General features: G+C 34.4%; 1 protein-coding gene across 1 annotated transcript; it reads left to right on the top strand.

Moving 5' to 3' along the window:
- Window positions 1–49: 49 nt before the first annotated feature.
- Window positions 50–24309, top strand: LOC106070180 (coiled-coil domain-containing protein 22 homolog). Its single transcript, XM_056038117.1, has 16 exons — window positions 50–145; window positions 4945–5116; window positions 6165–6300; window positions 6558–6688; window positions 7025–7109; window positions 7976–8145; window positions 8401–8610; window positions 9252–9317; window positions 10044–10283; window positions 18846–18962; window positions 19338–19439; window positions 19533–19640; window positions 19772–19867; window positions 20091–20150; window positions 21518–21592; window positions 22043–24309. Exons 1-16 carry the CDS (start codon window positions 96–98, stop codon window positions 22154–22156), a joined length of 1932 nt encoding a protein of 643 aa, XP_055894092.1. The 5' UTR covers window positions 50–95; the 3' UTR covers window positions 22157–24309.
- The last annotated feature ends 524 nt before the right edge of the window (window positions 24310–24833 follow it).

Here is a 24833-nt window from a genome sequence, read left to right as displayed (position 1 = left end):
CATAGAATGCTCCCTATACTGAGCACTATTACGTACCGATAAAGTTGTTCTGTAAATATACAAAGTCACATGACTGAAGGGAAGTTTATGAAAAAATGGAGGAGGTGGATCGTATTATTGTTCATTCTCTACGATCAATAGGATGGTATTTAAACGATTCCATTGTAAAAATAAATAAATATATTATTTAGATATATTTGAAGTATACAAAGATATGGTATTTGTTTACGCCTGAAGATCTAGAATCTTAGAATACTGAATAGAATACAATTAATCTTAGATTTAGAATTAGATTAGACATCATTACTCAGATTAGTCAGATTACTCAAATTACTGTCATTAGAAAGAATCTTCAATCTATGATAAATCTAGAGTAAAGGATGGTTGTCGGACACGCTAAGCCATTCTCCGGCCATTTTTAAGTTTCAAAATTCATAACTCCGTAATGGTCTAACCTATGAATAAACTGATGGTGTCAATGAATTCGTCATCCTTTTGAGCTATTTCAATAATTTTGTAATGTATCACTACGCATAGTTTAAATTAGATCTGATGTGAAGAGGGGTAGGTTGGGTTTTCTGATGCGTAAAAGTTTTCGTCATGATTTTTGTCTCTGTAAAAGTTGTTGGCCGGTTTGGAGATTTATCGGATACTTCAAAGGAAATAGATGTCTTCTATATATTAAACATGTTATTATTAAGACATTTCATCCTTAATTTTATTATTCTGTACATTAGCGCAACGACACAAGCCATATTATCACTTTTCCCACGCTCCACGCTTTCATTCTCGGCTTGTAACTGACGTCACACCACGGCCACTACTTTGGGCCTAGCTTAGCTGGTCGCGCTAGGGGAAAAAATCGCCTCTGTTGGGGGGGAGAAGAGGAAGAGTATTCTCTCTAGTCTACCTACGGGGCACTTCCCCGTAGCACAGCTCCACTAGCGCAGTGCGTGCCTGTCTCACCTTAGCCTTTATGGTACCAGTCAGATAATTGCTAGTCTCCTGCTCTCTCTCTCACCTGCTTTTTTTTTTTTTTTTTTTAGAGCGAGTAATGGTATGCTTAAGAGACGTGGAAAAAGGGGAGGGGGGGGGGAGAGACTTCATGTAGTATACTCTCTTTTGATTTTGACAATCTCTTAGAATGTTGATGTTTCACACAATGGCCATTTAGCGTACCTGGTCGATCAATAATTGTAGGCTCGAGGTCTACAATGATATTGCTATTGTGACTTTTTTTTTTTCCAGCTGCCCATTGATGCCAATTTATTATTGTGTACATTTGTGCACCTAAGTGCTATAACATTTGTACATATTTGTTGCATATTAAATGGTTTAAAATAAATGGTTATACGTTTTGCATACACCACATTAACTTTTTTTTTATAAATATGTTACGAATTTTTTTTTTGTGAAACATGTAACAAACACACACAAGAACACATACATAACTTAAATATACATTTTCTACTATATTATTTTAACAAACAACAAAATTATTCTTGTAAATGTTTAAAAAAAAACAAAAAAACAATTTGTTTATTTGCCCATAAGTACTGTGTCAAGTTATTTCCCTTTGATGACTAGCGTCATATGACGATATGTTTTCTTATTCAGAATGGTAAAACTTGTTGGCCACCCCCTATTTACATGTTAAGTGGGAAAGGAGAGTCTGGGTTGTACAATTTATCTGTTTCTAGTGCCTATTTAGAAGCATTATATCTGGGTTTTAATTGGGTAATGCATCTAGGGGCTTAAAAATCATCTTAGCTCCAGACCCTATCTCGTTCTTCCCCTTGGGAGAAAAAAAGCTAAGTTTTACAGTAGTCTACTTTGACCCCAGATAAAATTACTTTCTCTCAATATAAAAGGGAGCTGTACGTGTCGGAAGTGTGACAAAATAGTCCATGCGCAATATTTATGCGGAAGTTGGGTAGTAAACATTCAAATAAAGAAGATTTAATAATAATACATCGAGGTGTCCGATATGCGAGACGAAACCAGGGTGGCCGACAACCATCCTTTACACTATCTATTAATTCTATTTTATCTATAATTAGATCTAGACCCTAGTATAATTTTTAATAATTAGATCTAGATCTATATAAATTTTTTTTTATCTAAAGAGTCTAAAAGAGTAAAGTAAATTATATTTAGAAAAATTTTGTAAATATAATTTAAAAATTAAATTTATTATAAATATTTATAAATACAAATAAAAATCTCTTATCTGGAAATCATAGAGTGATAGAGATCTACTTACTTTACTTAGTCATAGTCGACTTAGATCTAGAATTCTAGATACTAGTGTCTAGTCTACTAGATCAAGATCTGCATAACATACTAACTGTCATTGTCATAGTGAGTCACATCATAGACCTAGTCTTAGAGTATGATTGATAGTAATGATAGTCATACTCATAGATTTAGACGACTTAGTCGACTTAGAGTATCATAATCATATAATCATAGACATTTTATAATAATTTTAAATAATGATACTATGATAGTTTATTAGATAATAAGAAATAAATAATAATGTTATAAACCTGGTGGTGGCACAGAGGGAGGTAGTGGTGTGTGTGTAGTCAGCCAACGCAAATCGCCCCAGGCCAAGACGAGCAGTCAACCGTGACGAGTTACGACGGTCAGCCGAGTCGAGTGTCAACATGACGGTTCAGGAAGGATTGCCGTCGTGAACAGAGTTCAGGAGCGTCACGAGGGATGTAGTCATGTGACGAAGCTAGAAACGTCGAGCGATGTTCCGTCCGGTTCTGGAAGGCCAGCAGGGACCCTATATAAAGAGCGGAGGTGTCGCGGTCAAGACGGGGTTCACGACAGAAGGTCCACTACAGCCTGGTTCAATATAGTCTGGTCGACTACAGCACAGTTCAAGGGTGAGGTTCTGTACGGAGCATTACGACGGTTCAGTGCGGAGTACTGTCAAGTACAGTTGAGACAAACGGCGTCTTGATCTTGGTCTGTGATCGAGTCTGACACAACAAGCCTAGTGTATGAAGTCAGTCCTGAACTGTTGAACCCAGTGCAAGCCCGAAATGAGACAGAGGCCAGTGCAAGAGTTGATACCGCGGTACTGTGTTATCGGAGAGATATTTGTACAGTGTACGTGTTGCCAATTGTACAGTATTGGCTGTTATTTATTCAACTATTAAAGTGTTATGTTACTTTGGAGCCCTGAGTTGTCAAGCTCTTTAAGTTGGTGGAGTATGGTGCAGTTTGCAGTCAGCCTGGATAGTGAGATTCGTAACAATAATCTAAATAAATTTTAATTTTATAAAATAATAAAAAATAAATCAAACAAATAGCATATTATATATAGACATTGTCACATATTCATAGAGTGACATATAAAATAATAAAAAATAAATCAAACAAATAGCATATTATATATAGACATTGTCACATATTCATAGAGTGACATAGACTTAGTTAGATCTAATATCTACATATAGATTAAAATTTAGTCCTAGACTAATTTAGATCTAGAATCTACTATATAGACGCTAGAATGATACTACTTTTCTGAAAGTAACGTCTGTATTATATAAGATAAGATTTAAGAAGATCTAGACTAGATTTAAATTTAGTAGATCTACTCATCTACTACTTAATAATTTACTACTAACACTAAATCAGCAACAGCAACAGACTACAAAAACACTAGTAAACTAAATTACTAGATCTAGTAAGCTGACCAGACATCATCACTTAAGTGTCTTAAGCGTGACAGTTCCGCTTTGGACTGTCTGTCACGCTTTTCATAAAATAAAATGTCTGCTAAACATCTAATATTCTAATACCCTGCTTCCATAAAAAAGTCCATCCATATCAAGCTTTTATTTTAAAATCTTTTCTGATGAAGTAAGTCTCAACTAAGGTACTTATCCAACATTTAAGTACTTAATAGTTAGATCTAGATTAATTCGCAGCCAGTATAGTTACTTCTGTCTATTGTACAGTTTTCCACAATAATAGTTTTTAATCAAATGTGAAGCAGTCGTTACTAAAGGTTTGGCATCTGTATAATGAACCAAGTATAGAAGCATGTTAGTGATGCCCAGTTTTTGACAGCGTTCACAGATGTTTCGAGCCCAAAATAAAGTGAAATTGTTTCCCCTGCTGATACAGTTCTTTGTACTACTTTTTGCTGGAAATCTTTAAAAAAAAAAAGGAAATTCATCAATTTAGAATGTTGCAGAATTCTGTCTATATAGATGGAAAGACCAAGTGGTTAATTCTGGATCCATGTGGTGGAGAGACTATTCAAATTATATCCTGATTGAAATCATATTTCTTTTCACAAGAAAAGTGCCCCACCGTAATCAAAAGTTTCTTGAAAACCGTTGTGTTGAATTGTGGCTGCATTTTGTGCACAACATCTTGACAATACTCCGTGCAGAAGTTCTGTTTATTGAGGGACAGAATGTCAACTCAATATCCTGCCATTGACAAGGTTCAGAAACACAAGAAAAGAAGCATAAAACTTAAGAAGGTCTCTCCTCAAAGAAGTATGCATGTGACTTACTATTTGGTTAGTAATAACGATGTAGCAGCAACAATCATAAACGTTTCCTAAAATTCTGCTGAGTATTTCAGAGAGAGGAGACCTATTCGACACTTTCAGATGGATCGCACAGAAAGATAATCAGTCTTGGAATGTTACGTGTGCAGCATAGTGTGAATGTGGAATTGTGAAAATGCCTGTTGAAAGAGGAAGATATAGAAAAGGATTAGAAAATGGAGTATAATTTTTGTTAAATGTAGACAAAAGTTTTTAACTCAAACTCTGATTACTAATATACTATATTTTCTCATAACTGCAATACTTATTTGTTATTGATATATTTTTGATGAAAGTATTCATTTGAAAAATGTTGAAATTGTGAAAAGGATTTTGTTACTATGATATTTTTTTTCTTTTAGCGATGTTGAAGATGACATCCAAAGTTTGCGTCAGTTTGGTACTGAACTCATTATTGCAACTGTTGTACAATGTCTCAAGGTTATTCTTGGAGACATCGACTTGCCCTCTAGCCTTCCCCCTGGCATGTCAGCGCGATTTAGGCTTGGTGCTAGCCTTGCCAATCATGTACAGGTTTGTAAAATATTTAAAGGAAGTTGTAAATTAATTAATACTAGTCAACCCACGGCGTAGCATACACCGTTATTTTGCAGCGCCAACCTTAGGCTCCTATTTGACTGCAGTGTGCCCCGCACTTTCAAAGGACCCTCGCTAATTCTAGGTGTAAATTATTAAATTAAACCATTTTATAACTTATAACAGAATTCCTGCTTCTTGAAATCTCCTGAAATTGCAAAATATACGAAAATGTCATGGAAATATCTGGAAATTATTAAAATCTTTTGAAAATTCAAAAAAAAATTGCAGAAATAAGAGAGTGATCTTTCTTTTACTTCTTCTTGTCCAAACTCTTGAGCGACGAAGAGAATTATATATATAGATTATAATGAATTGTCATCTAGAAATATAACAGACATACTAGTAAGGAAACCTTTTTTTTTTTCACACTAATGAACATATATTACAGATATTCAAATAGTAATTTCTATTATCAATTTCACACACAGTAAATATCATAATTTCAAAAGTAAGGATTTATCTTTTCCAATTATCATAATCCCTTATTCAGATCTGATGAATAGAAATAATTTTGTTAGAGTCAACCAAGCATATTAATTTCAACAAATATAATTTTAGTTGATCTTGATATTGGGAGGACTTCATACTGATTATGTAGTGCTTATTAAATACAGGTAGTTATTTGAATAGGCAGGTAGTTGGTTCATATCTCAGTGTTACTATGCAATTTGATTTTTAGCAGTCTATATAGCTCTGCTGGGTAACATGGCAACAGCTGTAGGAGAAAAATATAGAACTAATAGCTTTAATGACTAACGTGTATTTTTAACTTTTATTTCAAAATTCCTATGACTACTATTTGCTGACTGTCAACTACTAAGTCATATAAAATAATGCATACAGATGCCTAAATCAATAATAATTTTTAAGTGCAATTTTCATCTAGACAACAATTAATTTCACTCATTGATTTAATTTCATTGATCACAATATGGCACAAACGTAACAAATTAATAATTCTTTTCCTCAATGTTTACTTCAGGATCTTGGCTATAAAGGAGGAGATTTGGGCTACCAGACATTTCTCTATTCTAATGAAACTGAGATCAGAAAGATTTTCATGTTTCTAGTGGAGAAACTACCTAAAGAATCTTCTCAAGCTGCTGATGAACCCATTGGTACAACATTTTTTGTATTTGTAGTTTTTATTTTTATAATTGTATTAACTGAGCACTCCTTTCTCAGGTGTCAAGTTTATATCTTCAATCATTACTTTATGGTGATAAATAGTAACTAAGCATTTGGTGTCTTTAAGGTGTATGAGGACTTCCACACTTGTAGATTTGGTACATGTTTAACTTCTATGTACAACCTTCTTTATGTTCAAATTCAATTAATTTTTTAGAAAGAATTGTTTTAACCTCTTCAACTTCAGGTGCTTCTGTGTTATTACAGCGAGCCATATCCACAGAAATAAACACTCAACTCTCCATGGCATGGCTTCCATCCTTTTTAAAAGATAAAGGAGTTCGCACTCGTTCAAAGCCACCTGGATGGCAGATAGAAGTCTGTATTATTTTTTGTTGGCTTTGTTTTCTTTCTATTTTGCTTTATAAAGCAATGTCTATCAGTTTTCTAATTGCTTAATTATTTATTAATTTTTTTTTAAACATGTGATAAAAACTTAAGGAACATTAGAAAGTTACAAGCTAAGTCAATGATACATTGTGAGTTTAATAAAATACATTTCTGAAAGAAAATAGACACAGAAAAGTTAATTTTTATGTATTATCCACCATAGACACATTTAGCTAAATTATTGTGAATTGTTTTAAAACTTCTTACTAAATTTATATAATGTTTTAATGATTCATTAGAAATATTTTATTTGTTCTAATTTAGGGTGCCTGCTGTCTTCAGCACTATCATAGCTGTCCTGTTTTTATACCTAAATCAATAGGAAATATCTCTAACAAAGTTCCTAAAGGTAAAGTTTATGCTTGTGGCTAGATTCTATTTTTACAACTTTTTTTTACAAGTTTAAACTTTATAAGCTTTACAAAATAGTTGTTGTATCTAATACTGAATTTGTTTTTATATCAGTGTTAATAAAAAAAACAAATTGCAAATATTTTTTTGTAATACCTAATTTATTTTTTTCTTAAATAAGATGAGTTTGAAAAGGGCCAGAGGAATAACATTTGGAGGTAAAGGATTCATAGTGGTGCACCAATGACTCCAACTTTCCCCCTTACTTTTCCATTGGGGGTTAAGAGGGAGTAGAAGATGAAGAACTTCCACCTAAGTCCAAAGTGGGTCAGATTTTAAACCCAGTTCCTTCAAAGTCATAGCTTCTTACACCATTTTTTCACTCTTCAGTCCTATGTCGCAAAAAAAAAATATTGTACTGAATATTTAGCCAGGTCATTATTAGAATATGTGACTTCTGTTTGTGATCCTTCAGCAAATGAAGTCATGAAAAGCTTATATGAAGTACAAACCTTAAATAGAGAATTATTAAAAGAATTTGAAATGTAAATCACTTCTCTTACAAAATAATTTAGGACTAAAAAACCCCAACAAAATGCAAAGTAGTTATTACATTAAATCATAAATGCAATGCAGAAAACTATCTTAATAGAATGAATGCTATTCAAGCATAGCACCAGTGACCCAAACTAGCATAGAAGACAAAATTAAAATCTTTAATTATTATGCTTGAAATATAATACAAAATTATATAAATCTGACATTGTTCTTTTTGGAAGTTACCTGTAAATTATAAATAAATGCTAGGATAAAATGATTACATAATGCCATGTTTCAAAAATTGTTATTCTTCAATGCATTCAGAGCTCAGATCATATTACATCAAACATTTGCCTTATGTCACCAATCAAACAAACCTCCATCGAGACTTGGCACCTTCTATCATGGAAGCCAACAGTCTAGAAGTAGCTGTAAGTCAAGACTGGGAGAACGAATGGAATCAGATTGGGCTAGCCTCCAGGTTGTCTCAACAGGTGGGTTATTTTGGAAAGTAAGCTTATTAGCTATGGAGAAATGCACGTAGTATAGCTAACAAATCAACAGACATAGCCTGTGGATAATTCTAGTATATATAAGTATCTAGAAGCCATAGTAGAATCTCTAACAGATTCAATAGTTAAGCATGGATTCTTTTATGATTATGCATAAGTATAATAAATCATCTTTCTTGTTTAAGGTACTTCTGATCTATAGAAGCTATGAATTAGTTCTTTGATTTTATTTTGCAGGAGTTCAAAAAGAGAAAGTATGAGAAGCTATTGAAAATGATCAAAGACAGATTACAACAGGACAGTCAGCTGCAGGAAAAGATTGACAGCCAGACTGCTATAAGTGACCTAAATCAAATACTCACAAACATCGAGACTCAGAACAAAACTGGTAATGTCAAGACAAAAGGTTCTCGCTTTGCTCACACTGAGAAACTACAGTATGCTAAGGTACAAAGTAGTTTCCATTTATTTTATTTTTTTTAATGGATTATGTAATTTGTTCAGAAAACAATTTTAAAAAAGTTCACATGAATGAAAATCTTTTGCCCTCAGACTCCATGACTTGTTGTTATTAAGGATGACTTACTATGCAATGAAACAGTTCAGGTTTAGTAACCTGTTCTGTAATGCTGACATTCTTCTTGAGGAACTTCCTTAAAAATGCTATTAATCTAATTTCATAATTGATATTGTCATGGGGCTAGAGCTCACAAAAAGCAGCTTATGATCGTCATCACTTAAATGTTATATGGTCTGATGATATACCTCAACATTTTTTATATGTTTTTTAAATTGATTATAAATGATTTGCAATCACGCTTGCAATGAGACTAGAAGAAATCTTTTTAAAAAGTTTAAAGCAAGTATATTGAATAGTGGATTTTAGAAACATTCTACAATGGTTAAGGATAAAAAAGGGAAAATGTTTCCAACTGTAGAAGGAGCTAATGGGTTAATTGCTTTGTATGCCACGTACCACAAACAAGTCATAAAAGGCACATTATACTAAGTTACAGTTATTTCGTTTATAAGCATTATTTATTAAGCAGCTATGATATCTTTTATATAGTTTTGTGTTTTACAATTAGGATGAGGAAAAAACAATGTCACAAATTGGCCCAGCTGTTCCAGAAAAAGATAAAGATACAGAAGAGGTGAGAGTGTGTTAAATTAGTATGAAGATTTTAACAATGCATTTTTATTTTTTTTTTAAAATGTCTAATGATTATCCTAGACATTGTATTATTTTTTAGATTTTAAAATTTTTTTTTGTAAATAAATGTATGTCCATCGAGTGATTCTTCTTCTAGTTAAGCTTTAAGCTGGGGAACTGTAATTTTTTTTGCAGTCAGTGCCAAGGAAAAAATTTTTTTTTTTTTCAATTGTTCTGCAGTGCCGTGATGGGCTGTTTAGGGTGTGTCTACAGAGGGATGGGTGAGGTTTATTATGTTAAGGGGAAAATGTAAAGATGTGTGTCTTGTTCTTAGTTGAAAGAATGCTCTTTGCAGGGGAAGAAATTGATACTGTCCAGTTTATTTGGCATTGTAATTTCTCAGTAAATTCTTCTGCCTGTGCTTCCTGATATCCATTGGTTGAGCCTCTCTACTTTATGATTGCTGGCTAACATTGACTTTGAGAGTGTTGAAATAGCTATCAAGAGTGCTAAACTGTGTAATGCTTACATTTGAGATAGGTTTGTACAAGGTTTTGTTGATGATAACTTCAAAGAAGTGAGATAGAGGCAGAAATAGAGAGAAATACCTTTAGGTCTCTTAATTAATCATTAATTGTATTAATGTTGATATAAAATGCAAAAATAAAGATCTGTTAACTTAAATAATTATTCATGTAACTGGTATCCATCTCTTTTTTTGCTCTAGGAGCTAGAGAAAAAGAGAAAAGAAGAGGTTGACAGTTTGAGAACAGAACTGTCAAGTATAACAGCTGGCTTGGAAAAGCTTGAACTCGAAGTGAAGAAGTTCTCCACAGGCCGGCAGGAAATGGAAGAAGAAATGGCTTCCCAGAAAAAAAGTATTGAAGAAAAGAATGCAGCGTACAAAGTGAAAAAAAGAACGTTGGATTTATTACCTGAAGCAGAAGCAAATATTGAAAAGTTGCAGGTATTAGAGAAGTCTTTTCTTAAACAATATCTATGTTCCTCTTTCAGACCTTGCGATCTATATGGAAGATGATGTTAAGGTCATCTGTTTTTGTGGCCCATAGTTAACAAGAGTGTTATGTGGCCAACACAACGAGCTACCTTTTCTTTTCCCCGCCTATTCCCATTAGAGCTGGGTGAACTCAGAAGCGCCCGGTTCAAAAGCCTAGCACTTTACCGCTCAGCCACGGTGCCTCCTTAAACAATATCTACAACTTGTAAAAGATCTAATGTAACAGGAGTTGTTTACCTCTCAACACTTTTTTTTTTTATAAATATTCTCTTGTGCAGTTAGTTCAATCGCTTTTAATAGACTCACAGTATTACTGTCTTAAAGCATCATCCCAGTAATATAACACTACTGAACCACGAGACCATTGAAATGACAGTTCAGTGCGCACTTTCCTGAAGGCAGCTATCCTGAACCAAGGAACCATTGAGATTGTTCAAACAATTAGGCAGCCTTCCCAAACAGTCCTGATTTCTAATATTCGCTGGTGGAGAACAGGATATGATTTAGTTAGATTTTATGTTGCGCACTACTCCTTCTACAATATTGAAGCAGGATTGGTAGTGCAGACATGCCTACAGTCCCGCATTATGCGGAACCGTCCCGCAAAAGCATCAGAAAAGCTTACATGTTCTGCCGTTCCGCATTCACGATTTTTTGTTCCGCCAAGTCTGAATTCCGACACAAAAAAAAAATCGCAGATTTTTATTATTTATTAATAGTGCGAGTGCAAAATAAAATATATATAGGTCAGTGTTTATTGTTTACATTTCATCTCCTCCCGGACCCGGTCTGCCCTTTTTTTAAGGAGATATTCATTTCCTACTTATTCTTACAGCTCTTTTTTTTTAAGTACCAGTATTCTTATCTTATCTTATATAATACAGATGTTACTTCAAAAAAGAAGATGATTACGTCCTATGCGTCATGCATTCAGTCATGCATATTAACCAATGACTTAAATTCTGCCAAGTCACTGGTTTTCCTTGCTAGCTCAGGCAACCCATTCCATGCTCTAGTAGCACTAGGGAAGAAGGAGTATTAGTACAAATTTGTCCTAGCATATGGGACGAGGAATGTGCCTTTATCTTTGTGTCTTTTAGAGTATTTTATTAAATTTATTTTGTTTTTGTATTTGAAGATTATGGTTCAGTGTTTTATGTATAATTGCTACTTTACTTTTGAGTCTTCTGTATTGATTTTGATTTTGAGCCATTTATTATTACAGTTTGTTCTCTCCCTATCAGAAAATCTTTAATCCACTGATGCAATGGACCATTAATGCCGAAATATTTTAGTTTTTTAAGCAAACTATGGTGGTGAACTTTGTCAAAAGCCTTGGAAAAATCTTGTAAGATAGCATCTATTTGCTCACTATTATCTAAACCTTTTGAAAAATCTTCAATTAGTCCTATTAGTTGTGTTTCACATGATCTATATTTCCTAAAGCCATGTTGGTATGGAGTAAGGACATTATATTTGTCTAAGTGGTTTATGATGTTGCTACATATTATACGTTCTAGGATTTTACATGTGATGCTGGTAATTGATACTGGTCTGTAGTTTCCTGGGTCAGATTTTTCTCCCTTTTTAAATGGGGTGGGGGGGGGGGTGACATTAGCTTCTTTCCAGTCCCTTAGTACTCTGTCCTGGTAAAGAGATGCCTGAAAAAGTATTTTGAACACTGGTGCTAGCTCATTGCTTAGTTCTTTGAGTAATCTAGCTGGAATACCATCAGGTCCAGATGCTTTATTAGGTTTGATGTTGGCTGATGTTCTAATATTTTGTTATTTTCAAAATTTTGTCGCAAATTCTCCTCACCTTTTTTTTTCTTTATGAAATAAAAAATCGATATTTCTACTGTGTCATCCTCAGGACATTGTTAGATGATTTTTTTGTTTGTTTCCTTACACTTTGTGTGTCTTCAAATTTGCTTTATGCTCAGTATGTAGACCAAATGGGCATCAATTACTTCAATGCTGTTTTAAAATTACTGGTTCTTATTGCAGAAATCTAAGTTTTCAAGAGTTTGAAAAATTTTTTTTCATCTTAGCTTCTAAAAATAGAAATAAGCTCTATTCTTTGGTGTCCTAAGATTCAAAATAGGTTGTTATACAAACTTAATTTAGCAACACATGGATGAGACTTGCATCAGCCTGCCACTATGTGTCTTTGTAATTTAGCAACACACGGATGAGACTTGCATCAGCCTGCCACTATGTGTCTTTGTAATTTAGCAACACACGGATGAGACTTGCATCAGCCTGCCACTATGTGTCTTTGTAATTTAGCAACACACGGATGAGACTTGCATCAGCCTGCCACTATGTGTCTTTGTAATTTAGCAACACACGGATGAGACTTGCATCAGTCTGCCACTATGTGTCTTTGTAATTTAGCAACACATGGATGAGACTTGCATCAGCCAGCCACTATGTGTCTTTGTAATTTAGCAACACACGGATGAGACTTGCATCAGCCTGCCACTATGTGTCTTTGTAATTTAGCAACACATGGATGAGACTTGCATCAGCCTGCCACTATGTGTCTTTGTAATTTAGCAACACACGGATGAGACTTGCATCAGCCTGCCACTATGTGTCTTTGTAATTTAGCAACACACGGATGAGACTTGCATCAGCCTGCCACTATGTGTCTTTGTAATTTAGCAACACACGGATGAGACTTGCATCAGCCTGCCACTATGTGTCTTTGTAATTTAGCAACACACGGATGAGACTTGCATCAGTCTGCCACTATGTGTCTTTGTAATTTAGCAACACACGGATGAGACTTGCATCAGCCTGCCACTATGTGTCTTTGTAATTTAGCAACACACGGATGAGACTTGCATCAGCCTGCCACTATGTGTCTTTGTAATTTAGCAACACATGGATGAGACTTGCATCAGCCTGCCACTATGTGTCTTTGTAATTTAGCAACACATGGATGAGACTTGCATCAGCCTGCCACTATGTGTCTTTGTAATTTAGCAACACATGGATGAGACTTGCATCAGCCTGCCACTATGTGTCTTTGTAATTTAGCAACACATGGATGAGACTTGCATCAGCCTGCCACTATGTGTCTTTGTAATTTAGCAACACATGGATGAGACTTGCATCAGCCTGCCACTATGTGTCTTTGTAATTTAGCAACACATGGATGAGACTTGCATCAGCCTGCCACTATGTGTCTTTGTAATTTAGCAACCAATTTACCAATTATTTCAATATAGGGCCAAGTTTAGTTCTCTTTTTTTATTCTCTCAGTTAATAAACATATCAATGATGTAACTGAAATATTCAATAAATACTTAAAGCACATTGCTCTAAAGTTATGGTCACAGGTCACTAAATTTGAGGCGGTTAATAGCTTATATTATGTAGTTCTTAACTAATGACATATTGTAATGAAATGAAAACGACTAGAATACCAATAACATGGCTTTATTCGACAAAATTAGACTACAGTAAACAGTGAATGAAACCAGCACGTCTAGCATACCACTGATGCAGTCTATACACACACACACACTGGACATGAAACACACACAACGGCCATGACCTTCAGACACGCTGAACGCACGCAGAAAATCAACTCAGTTACACTACAATCACCCCGCCTAAAAGTTATAGGAACATAAACATGTAAATAATAGTGAAGGACATCGATATAAGAGGCCTTAGTATTCCTACAGAATGAATACTTAGAGTTACTCTATTGAAAAGCATTGTATAACTATAAACAAACACGTTATACACTATAAATTATCAGTCCCTAAGTGTCATATTATGCATACAAATAATATGGCCAGTTGTCTTGAATAATAATGTAATAAGTAATACAATACAAAAGCCTAACTAGAAAAGCTATACACTTTAAAATGATAAGTTCAAAGTGTGTCATATTAAGCCTACAGATACTGAGTTAGAACTTGTGATATGGAAAAATAATTAAATAAATGTTAGACCTTATAATTAGGTCTGCTCGTTCTTGGTCTTAGGTTATATCTACCAGGACCAATACTGCCGTCGCTTGGAGTTGGTGACATCGGCGGCTCTCTAACAGGAGACTCAGCCCCTGTATTTACTTCTTCTTGAAGTCCATTTTCCCCTTGTTGTACATGTGTGTTAGGAGCAGTCATTGGTTCTATAGTCACATGGTCAGTAGGCACCTGCATCTGTGTTATAGGGTTTGTCTCTGGCTCAAAGTCTTCATGTTCCATATTTTGATACACCTCTGATTGTCCCTCTCTTGGAGCTGGGGCCAAATGTCGCAATGACACTGTTTCTTCTCTTCCATCAGGAAGTCTTACAATGGCATACTGTGGGTTGCATGTAATTAAGTCCACAGCTATTGTACCATCGTCATATTTTGATGCACGGACTCCCTTTTTTAACAACACTTTTCCTGGTTGAGCTAACCATGTCGGGAGTGATTTGCCGAAGGTAGACCTGCGATAGAACTTGAATATTCTCTCGTGAGGTGTCTCGTTTGTAGCGGTACAGAGCAGAGAACGAAGAGAGTGCAGGGCTTGGTTTAACGCCTGCTCCCATTTGGAAACCGGGAGTCCTTGAGTTTTTAAGGCAAGAGTTATAGCTTTCCATAATGACCCGTTTAGCCTTTCTACTTGAGAGTTCCCTCTGGGATTATAAGGGGTCGTCCTGCTTGTGGCCACCCCTCTCTCGTGTAAAAATTCCTGCACCTCTCTTGACATGAATGAGGTACCTCTATCAGAGTGTACATAGTCAGGCATTCCGAATAGTCCAAATAAATTCTCTAGACATCTGATTACTGTTGAAGCTGACATATCAGAACAGGCGTATGCAAACGGGAATCTTGAAAATTCGTCAACTATGGTTAGCAGGTATGTGTTCCGAGATGTAGAAGGGAGCGGTCCTTTGAAGTCCATACTTAGTCTCTGGAAAGGCTGCATCGCCTTAATTAGAGTTCCATTAGAATTACTGGAATATCTGGGTTTCACTTCGGCACAGATTCTGCACTGGTTGACAACCAGCCTGACATCTTCACAAGAGAAAGGTAAGTTTTTCGCTCGCACTAAATGCCATAGTCTTGTTACTCCCGGATGACACAGAGAGTCATGGAGCAGTTTCAATTCATTTCGACTCATAGCTGACACACACCCATTTCTAGAAAACGTATCAGCCGCTACATTGTGTTTGCCTGGTCTATACAAGACATCGTAGTGGAAACAGCTCAGTTCCAGTCTCCACCTTTGAATTTTCTCATTCTTTATTTTCCCTTTGCTCTGTTTGTCGTACATGAAGGCCACAGAGCGTTGATCCGTGACAAGGGTAAAGCGATTTCCTAAGTAGTGGTGCCATTTCCTTAAAGATTCTACAATGGCATAAGCTTCTTTTTCTATAGCTGAGTGCCGCCTTTCACTTTTAGAGAGTGTTCTTGAAAAGAACGCCACGGGGCGGCCATCCTGGTTGAGGGTGGCAGCTATTGCAACATCCGAAGCGTCTGCTTCAACCGTCAGAGGTCGAGTATAGTCGATGGTGAAGATGCAGCTTTCTCCAGCTCCTGCTTTAATTCGCTAAGGGCTGTCTTTACTGTTTCTGAAAGAGGGAACGACATGTTATTTGCCAAAACATTTATTTTGTTAGAAAAATTTGGGATCCACTGTGAGTAGTACGCCAACATGCCCACGATCCGTTTTTGTGAGCGCATATCATGAGGGGGAGGAAGGTTTCTTAAAGCCTGGAATCTTTCAGGGTCTGGCTTGAGAAGGCCTTTAGAAATTTCATATCCCAATAGGCAAACTTTGTCATTGGCTATCGTACTTTTGTCTTCATTAAATGTGATCCCATACTTTCTAGAAGCATCTAGAAATCTTTGCATATTCTCATCGTGCGACTCTTGATCATGACCACATACCGTTACATTGTCCACGTATGCAAAGGTGTCCTGCAACTTTTCATTCTCAATAATTTGATTTATTGTTCTCTGAAAGCATGCAACTCCGTTGGTAACACCGAAAGGGATGCAACAGAACTGGTAGAGTTTGCCACATGCCTCAAATGCAGTAAACGGCCTTTCCTCAGTCTTGATTGGTATTTGATGATAGGCACTTTTGAGGTCTAGAGTACTAAAAACGGAATAGTTGGATATCCGTTCTACCAGTTCATCGACTCGTGGCATTGGGTATGCATCCAATAAGGTGAAGCGATTTATTGTTTGAATATAATCAATGACCATCCTTCTTTTATGTCTCTCGTTTGTTGTCACAAGCACCTGTGCTCTCCAGGGAGACTTTGAAGGTTCAATGATTTTGTCCGAGAGGAGTTTTCTAACTTCGGACTCAATAAATTAGTTATCACCTATTGAGTGCTTTCGGGACTTAGTAGCCACTGGTCTGCAGTTCGAAGTTAGATTACTGAATAGGCTCGGTGTTTCGACTCGTGCTGCTTTAAGACCACAGATGTGTAGAGGATTGCGTTTTCCTCCGTACGGTATGGTCAATTCCTTATGAAGACTTATAAAGTCTACACCAAGGATTACATCCGAGCACAATCCAGCAAGTAGAGAAAGTTTGACCTTTTTGTAGTGTTCTCCCTTGTACTGGACATCGGCAAATGTATGTCCTAATGTCTTTTCAGAAAGATGTGTAGTGGCCATGAATATTCTGTTTGTAGACGGATGTACTGGCCATTTATTTCTCTTGACGATGGCTTCTGATATGTAACTTTCACAGCTGCCAGTGTCTATGAGAGCTTGCAACAGCAACCCGTTGACGTTCACTTGGGCCGTAGACTGTGTAAGCCCAGAGAAATGCGTTGATGACAAGGTACATGGAGTTATCGCACTGGTCAGTGATATTTTGCTGTCAGCTTTGTTGGCTGTTGTTTTACTTGATTTACAAACAGTTTGGAAGTGTCCCTTTTTACCGCACTGATGACATAATGCATTTCGAGCAGGGCATTCAGTCCTAGAGAGTCTCCTCCTACCACAAAAGTAGCATAGCGACTTAATGGCATTTAATTCCTGGTCTTCGTTAGAAATGTATGTTTCTAGATGGGAGCTAATTGGTGTTTTCATTGCCCCACAGGAGATTTCGTTCGTTGAATTGTAAGCCTGAGCATGCGTTGTGGCTGTTTCTAACACTCTAGCTTCGTCAAAAGCGTTTGTAGAGTAAGAGATGTCTTTTCCAGTAACCGCTGTCTAATAGTGTTGGATGTGGCAACCAAATGTCTAGCAAAAATGTCATTCTTTACCTTAATATAAGTAGTCTTGAGTGTGACTATGGCCATCGAATAGGACGATACATCACTGATGAGCATATAAACCGTAGCAGATATGTGATTCTTCAACAACTTTAGTTTAAAGTCTTCGTTTATATCCTTGATGGATGAAAGAAAATTCTGAAATGTGTCATACCAGTGAGTCCATTTTTCTGAGGCCAGAGGAGCATTAGGATCAATGTCCAACTCTTTCGGTCTGAGTAATTTATCCATTGTAAATTAAGGAATACAACACTAATCCAGATACATAATTTTGTCGAATAAATTGTAATGAAATGATAACGACTAGAATACCAATAACATGGCTTTATTCGACAAAATTAGACTACAGTAAACAGTGAATGAAACCAGCACGTCTAGCATACCACTGATGCAGTCTATACACACACACACACTGGACATGAAACACACACAATGGCCATGACCTTCAGACACGCTGAACGCACGCAGAAAATGAACTCAGTTACACTACACATATTAACTATGTTACTTTTTTGTTTGTTTTTAAGTCCCAAAAAGGAAAAAAAACACACTATAGTCAAGCTTTTTAAAGATCATGTCTGTAATAGAGACATACATAAGATTTTGAATTGAAGCAGTTGGGCTGAAAATCAATAGGAAAAGGGCTTTATCATTTTTGAACATGAAATATAAAAAAAAATACAGGTGTGTGATTTGGTGTAAAATCATTCTGTTAAACACTGATAAAAATGTTTTACCAATATAGTCAAATAGTTGCTATGAGTTCAGTAAAGTAGATCTTCAAGTCTGTAGTTTCACATTTAGTCAAGTTGATTTATTATTAGTTTTATGAAATAATGAACAAATATCAACATGAACATAAATGCATTTTGATAGTTATTGAAGTGATTGAATTTGTCATTTTTATGTTTTAAGACATACATACAATCTTTTTAGTTGAAGACATTCAATTATAATACTTTTAGAAAAAAATATTTTTTTTAAGTATGATTTTTAAAATCATTTTGCTGTATTAAACTTTAAAAATCTACAAATAGACAAAAAATAATTATCTAGTACTTTGTAATTTTATATGCATTGGATAGGTTTTAAATAAAACTGTAAACATTGTAATAAAAATAGATCTTGAAAGCTGCTATTTTTCCTCCTTTAATATTCTAAGGATTGGATAGAACAAATATCCTTCAATAACACGTGTTTACTTTATGAAAGCATCTAAGTTCAGTGAAATCGTTGCTAACATGCATTTAATGTTTGTTGGCAGCAACTTGTGGAGACCAGCTCACAGCGACTCATCAATCTATCTAAACAGTGGGAGGCACACAGGGACCCATTGATACAACAGTACAATGAGCTCAGCCAACTGAATTCTAAGAGAGAGGTTAGTGAATGTTACTTTCAATTAGTTTTATTTATAGTGTAGACTGCCAAATAAACACACATGAAATCACAGAAAGACCATCAAACATGAGAAGACTTAGTTTAGTATTTCACGCATGGCATAGAAATTTTTGATAAATCAAAAAAATACCATGAGACATGAACATAATTTTGGTATTCTTTGTAACCTAATGTCATTTATATAGTAATTAATGAAAAGTCAATTTAACTTTAAAAAAAAATGTTAAATAAGATTCAATTAATTAATTATTTAAGTCTTTAGTCACTTAAAAATAAAATACTTTATGTAATATATTTTCCTTACTGATGTAAACAAAATTAGATTTAGATCTTACCAAAATTTTAAATATTTTAGTCAGAGGCAGAGAAAAAGCTGGAAGAAATAAAATTATTCAGAAATAAAATGAAGGAAGTAGCAGATGATGCTCGTCGAAAAGAGGAACTCCATAAACAATTAGTAAGTGAAAAATTTCAATATATTGAAGATTTATTTGTGTAAATTAATACTTAGGATGTACTAAACAAAAATTATTTTCTAATCCTTGTGAAGGTTTCTGAATATGAACGCATGACTAAAGATGTGAACAGGTCAGCATACACTAGAAAAATTTTAGAAATTGTTGCAAACATAAAAAAACAGAAACAGGAAATTGATAAGGTAATAATGATTTTTACAAGTATGACCTTGACCCAATGTAATGAAAAGGATACATATATATATTATATATATATATATATAATGCTTCTATTTATAATTTGTCCTAAATACATAATTTTCACTTTTCATAGATTTTGGTCGATACGAAGAGTATACAGAAAGAGATCAACTCTTTAACAGGGAAACTAGATAGAACTTTTACAGTCACTGATGAATTGATCTTTAGAGTAAGGCCAGAAGTTTATTTTCATAACTTCTTAGTTATGTTTAGTTGTTTTTTTTTTGTCATAACTAATATTTATTTAGTTTGTAAATAGACTTTAAAGAGTTAATCAAAGCAACACTTTTTGGGGTGTGTTTGTTTTAATTGTTTTTAATTTCTTGGTTGTTATGAACAATTTTCTTCTTTTTGACTTACAGTTTCTTAAACCCACATTATTTTTTGTTTAGGATGCCAAAAAGGATGAAGCAGTGAAAAAGGCTTACAGATTTTTGGCTGCACTTCATGAGGTAACTTGTTAGACTTTGTCACATTTATGACATTTGTACCTTATGATATACTGTGAAATGTTTCATATTGAAGGTGGAATTGTGAGCTACAAGTATAATGCAATGTGATGTTCAGTATGATATTTGTAGATACATACATTGCTGCATGTAAAAGTGAATGTTAACTTGGATTCACAGAATTAATTAAAACTCTTAAGAATGTTGTTCTTTTTAATGTTGACATTTATGATAAATTCAATTAGTAATTGGTTTCCAGGCTATTTTTTATATTCTATTTTAATAGAAATTTTGGGAAGTTATAACTAATAACTGTCTAGCTCTCAATGTCCCTCACAGATACTCATTACATCATTCATTAAATAGGAGGCTATTTAGTAAGGGAGACAACTATTTATCATATTTTTAACACATTTATACATATGGATTTAGATTTTTTGTAAAAAAAATATTTTTTTTTACAATTGTATTGCTAATTTAAGTAAGTTCTGCCATACTAACTACTACATTTACTATAAAAAAATGATAATTTTGTTTTTTAAAGAGAACAAATTTAGTTTTTCATGAGTGCTGCACCATAGCCATGGAACACTTAACTCTTTCTCTCCTAAATGATGATACCAATGTTGATTCCTGACATACCATACAGAATATAGGATTTATAAACTTTAATTTGAGTTGTGAACATATTTGAAAATTATTGACAAATTTTTGTAGTTTATGTTAGGGCAATTAACTCTTTCTTTCCTAATTAACGATACCATCGTTGATTTGACCCCATTAAATTAAATTAACTTTGGTTTTGGAAAGTATAATCTATGTTATATAAAAAGAGCATGCATTTCCCTATAATTCAATACCAAATATACCATTTTCTGATATCAAACAAAAAGTCATTGAGGTTTAATCATAACATGATAGTGAAATACAAATGAGCAAAATAAATAATACTATTGGAACGAAGAAAATAATTACAGAGAGAAAGAGCTAACTAAAAGTTTTTTTTTACGAAAATATTATATTCATGAGACTTTAAATAAGAGATTGACATTTTACAAAACAATTAGATCAATTAGATAATCATTATATGACATCAGTTTGGCCAGGTTCACATCTAACTTCACCTCACTTTCACCTATCTCTTGGTCTGCTGGATGGTTGGGGCACCACACAAGATCTGTCAACCTTCTTTCTCCATTCTTCTCTGTCATTTGTCTTTGATAGAATTTCATTCTGATATTCTTTCTGAAAATATTGAAAGTTGCCTTTTTACCTGCCTAGGTGGGCCACTTCGGGGGCCGATTTTGAGTTTGTGTTTCCACACAAGCTGTCTTTGTAACCTTGTTTTTATTTTATTTTGTTATTCACAGAACTTTGAGCAGTTAATTAGTACAGTGGAAGACACTGGTGTTGTGATGAGAGAAATTAAAGATTTAGAGGAACAGGTAATTGCCTATTAAAAAAAGATTTATTGATTAACTGAAATGGAAACGGTACATACCTTTAGTAAAGTGCCATTTTAAGTTATCTAACAAAATTATAACTTTAGCAGCTAGAGATCTACAAGGAAGGTAAAGTCTAGTTCTTCAACGTTTCCTCCATAGACTGATCACGCAATGAGTGTTGTTACTAATACTATTTGTACATTGTAGAAAACCATGTCAAATCATGAACACTTGGAATGCAATAGTTACCGCTGTGTGCTTCTTCACTTTACACCCACATCCCTTTCATATAAAAGTATTTGGCACTTACTTTATTTTGGTTCTGAAATCTGTGTGTTAGTAAATATTGATGCAAACAATTTATTGAGTTATTAAAGCCAAAAATCTTTAGTAGTTTAAAAAAAAAAAGTGCCAATACCAACATTTTAATGTGTGATTCTTCCTCTTCAGGTTGAAATTGAAAGCAACAAAAAAGTATTGAGTAACTTGGAAAAGATTTCAGTAGACTTGCAACAAATGAAGAAAGAGAATGCAACTTTGCTGGCCAAAGTCAAGGGAAAATAGTTTTTAGCTTTGTTGATAGTTTTTTTTGTTTGTTGTTCTTGTATAAAAAAAAAAGTGTATACTTGTAGATGATTTAAATACACATTGTGAAGATGTGATCACAACTTGGTTTATAGCCATCCCCTTACCAATAGAATAACTAAGTGTAGTGTCCTTATGCTTACATTTGACACCAAATATATTGTTTATGTTTTCCTTATGCTGTGATGTTCAGTTTTGGTGAAATATGGATGCCATACCTACATTTTGATATTTTTAATTCCATTTGTAACTTAGAAAGCTTGGTAAGCAAGGATAGTTCTACTAAAGATGATATTGGTGATTGATGTTGAGTGGTTGCTATCAGAAACTAATGTTGACTCATTTGTAACTTAGAAGGTTTGGTAAGCAAGGATAGTTCTACTAAAGATGATATTGGTGATTGATGTTGAGTGGTTGCTATCAGAAACTAATGTTGACTCATTTGTAACTTAGAAGGTTTGGTAAGCAAGGATAGTTCTACTAAAGATGATATTGGTGATTGATGTTGAGTGGTTGCTATCAGAAACTAATGTTGACTCATTTTAGTATTAAAACTAAGCTTTATAAGCTTCTACCTTTATTGGCTGTTATACAGATCTATAGCGTTATTTCAATTTTATAGACTTAATGTTTCTGTTTTGTCTGTTATTAGTTTCTTAGTGTTAGTTTCCAGAGACTAGTAATTTGTTATATCATAGAATATTTATGTTGTCTGTAGTACATTATTTTGTCTGTTTCATTACAAATGTTTCAAAGCATTGAATTGTATCATTGCACAGCACATTTTAGTTATATACTTACATAAAGTAAACAAAAAAGTTTCCTTCTTGTAGAATACTTGTATAACCTATTTGATGAATTCAACTAGTGAAATAAGCATATTTATTTCACAAAATAATTTTATGTATTGTCATACCATTATCATCATGTTTTAAGACTTTGACAAACAATAAAGTCCAACAGTCTACAACTTTGAGTGCAATACTAATACTTTAAAATAAGACTTGGCCTTTATACATGTTTTGTATTTCCAGTGACACCAAACTTGAGCTATTGAACTAAAACTGCTGTGGTGTTTGCCTTTCATGAGTAGCACACTTGGAAAAATGTCATTTTTTTTGGTTATGTATTTTTCTCCTCCGGCAAGAACTTTTTGTTTCTCAAAACTTATTTCATTGAACTTTTAGAAATGATTAATTGTGCACTTTCAGTATGTGACATGTATATGCAGCATAGAATTTGTAACCAGTTAGTTGAGTTTATTAGGACTGAATATAATCTTGTCAAACTCATGACATCATGTTTGAGTATTTGAGAGTGTTCTTCTTAGAGTGAATGGGTAAACATGCAGAAAGAATCAGAGCAACAGTATCAAAAAAATGTTGTCATCCATTGGACTGTTTATAGTTGACTAGTCCAGTTCTTGATAACCTTGTTTCCCTGGTGATTCCACACATTTTGGATGGGTGAAAGGAGGGAGTAACCAAAGAAATTGTAGAGAAAAAAAAAAGTTTTAAAGAGGAAGGGTTAAAAATAATAATACGGTAGTTAAAAAGCAGATGGTTAGAAATGGACTACGTGGTGGAAGCAAAGGAACAGGAAATAGTTATTATCACTTCTCTTTTAATTTTCTTTTGTTTGGACTGACATTTTAAATATAATGAATTTTTCAAAATTAAAATAAGAAAATGACAAAACATTGTCTTTTGAATAGAGTGTGTGTTGTTCCTTTAATGTTGCTAAAGCTTTATTGTATTGAAAAATATCAAACCATTTTGTTTTAGTATGTCAGTATGAAGTATGTTCCTAAAATTTTCCATTAAAAAAACAACAACAAAAGAACTGAAATTGCTTTGTTTTTGGGCATTTCAATTATTATTATTTTGACAGATTTTGATTATCTCAAATAGTCTAATAATTTTGTTTTTCTTATTTTAATTATATTCTGATATGCATCCAGTACCAAGTGTTGATTTTGTGTCAGTCAGTTTCAAGTCTTCCTTTTAGTGATTCCAAGTGGAATCAAGAAATGTGTTCTTGTGATTGAGTCTTACTTACATATTTTAACAGAAAGTCTTGAATGTTTGTCAAAGAGACATTCCAGAAAATAAACCCAGAGCTACAGAAACATATTTCGTTGGTGTGTGTTTTTTTTTTGTTGGATTTTTGTTTTAATGTAATGGAAATCGGGGGCACAAGCAGAATGGTTTTGATTGATTTTCTAGACACTAAACAATGACAAGGCAATATAAGCCTTCATTTGAGCATGATGAAATACATTGTTACAAATGGCAATTGAAAATGACAGTGCCCGGCGACCTCCTCGTGGTGTCCCCTGGTAACTGGAGTAAGTCCACCCTTTGCTCTCAGGGTGGTCTGAAAAAGGCTAACGTTTCGGGAGCCCCAACTTTTCTAGCAGGCTCTCATGCTCTCCTGGTGCAGAGTTCTGCTGGTGAGGTCTGGGTAATGCTAAGCTCTGATCGACATAACCCCTGCACGCTCGTATGGTGTAGGGATTTGTGTCTTTAGCTAATGCTGAACTGATCAGCCTCCGCCCTGGAGACTAGTGGAGGGTCAAGCCATCAAAATTTGCGGGCCCTAAACTGGTGGCTTTAAAAAAAAGGTCTCCTGCCTCACTCCACTTTTGTCGATTAAA

This window comes from Biomphalaria glabrata, chromosome 8 (genome assembly GCF_947242115.1).
Source record: "Biomphalaria glabrata chromosome 8, xgBioGlab47.1, whole genome shotgun sequence".
NCBI classification, from domain to species: domain Eukaryota; kingdom Metazoa; phylum Mollusca; class Gastropoda; family Planorbidae; genus Biomphalaria; species Biomphalaria glabrata.
The sequence above is the reverse complement of the archived record's forward strand: the minus strand, read 5'-3'. Positions and strand labels throughout refer to the sequence as shown.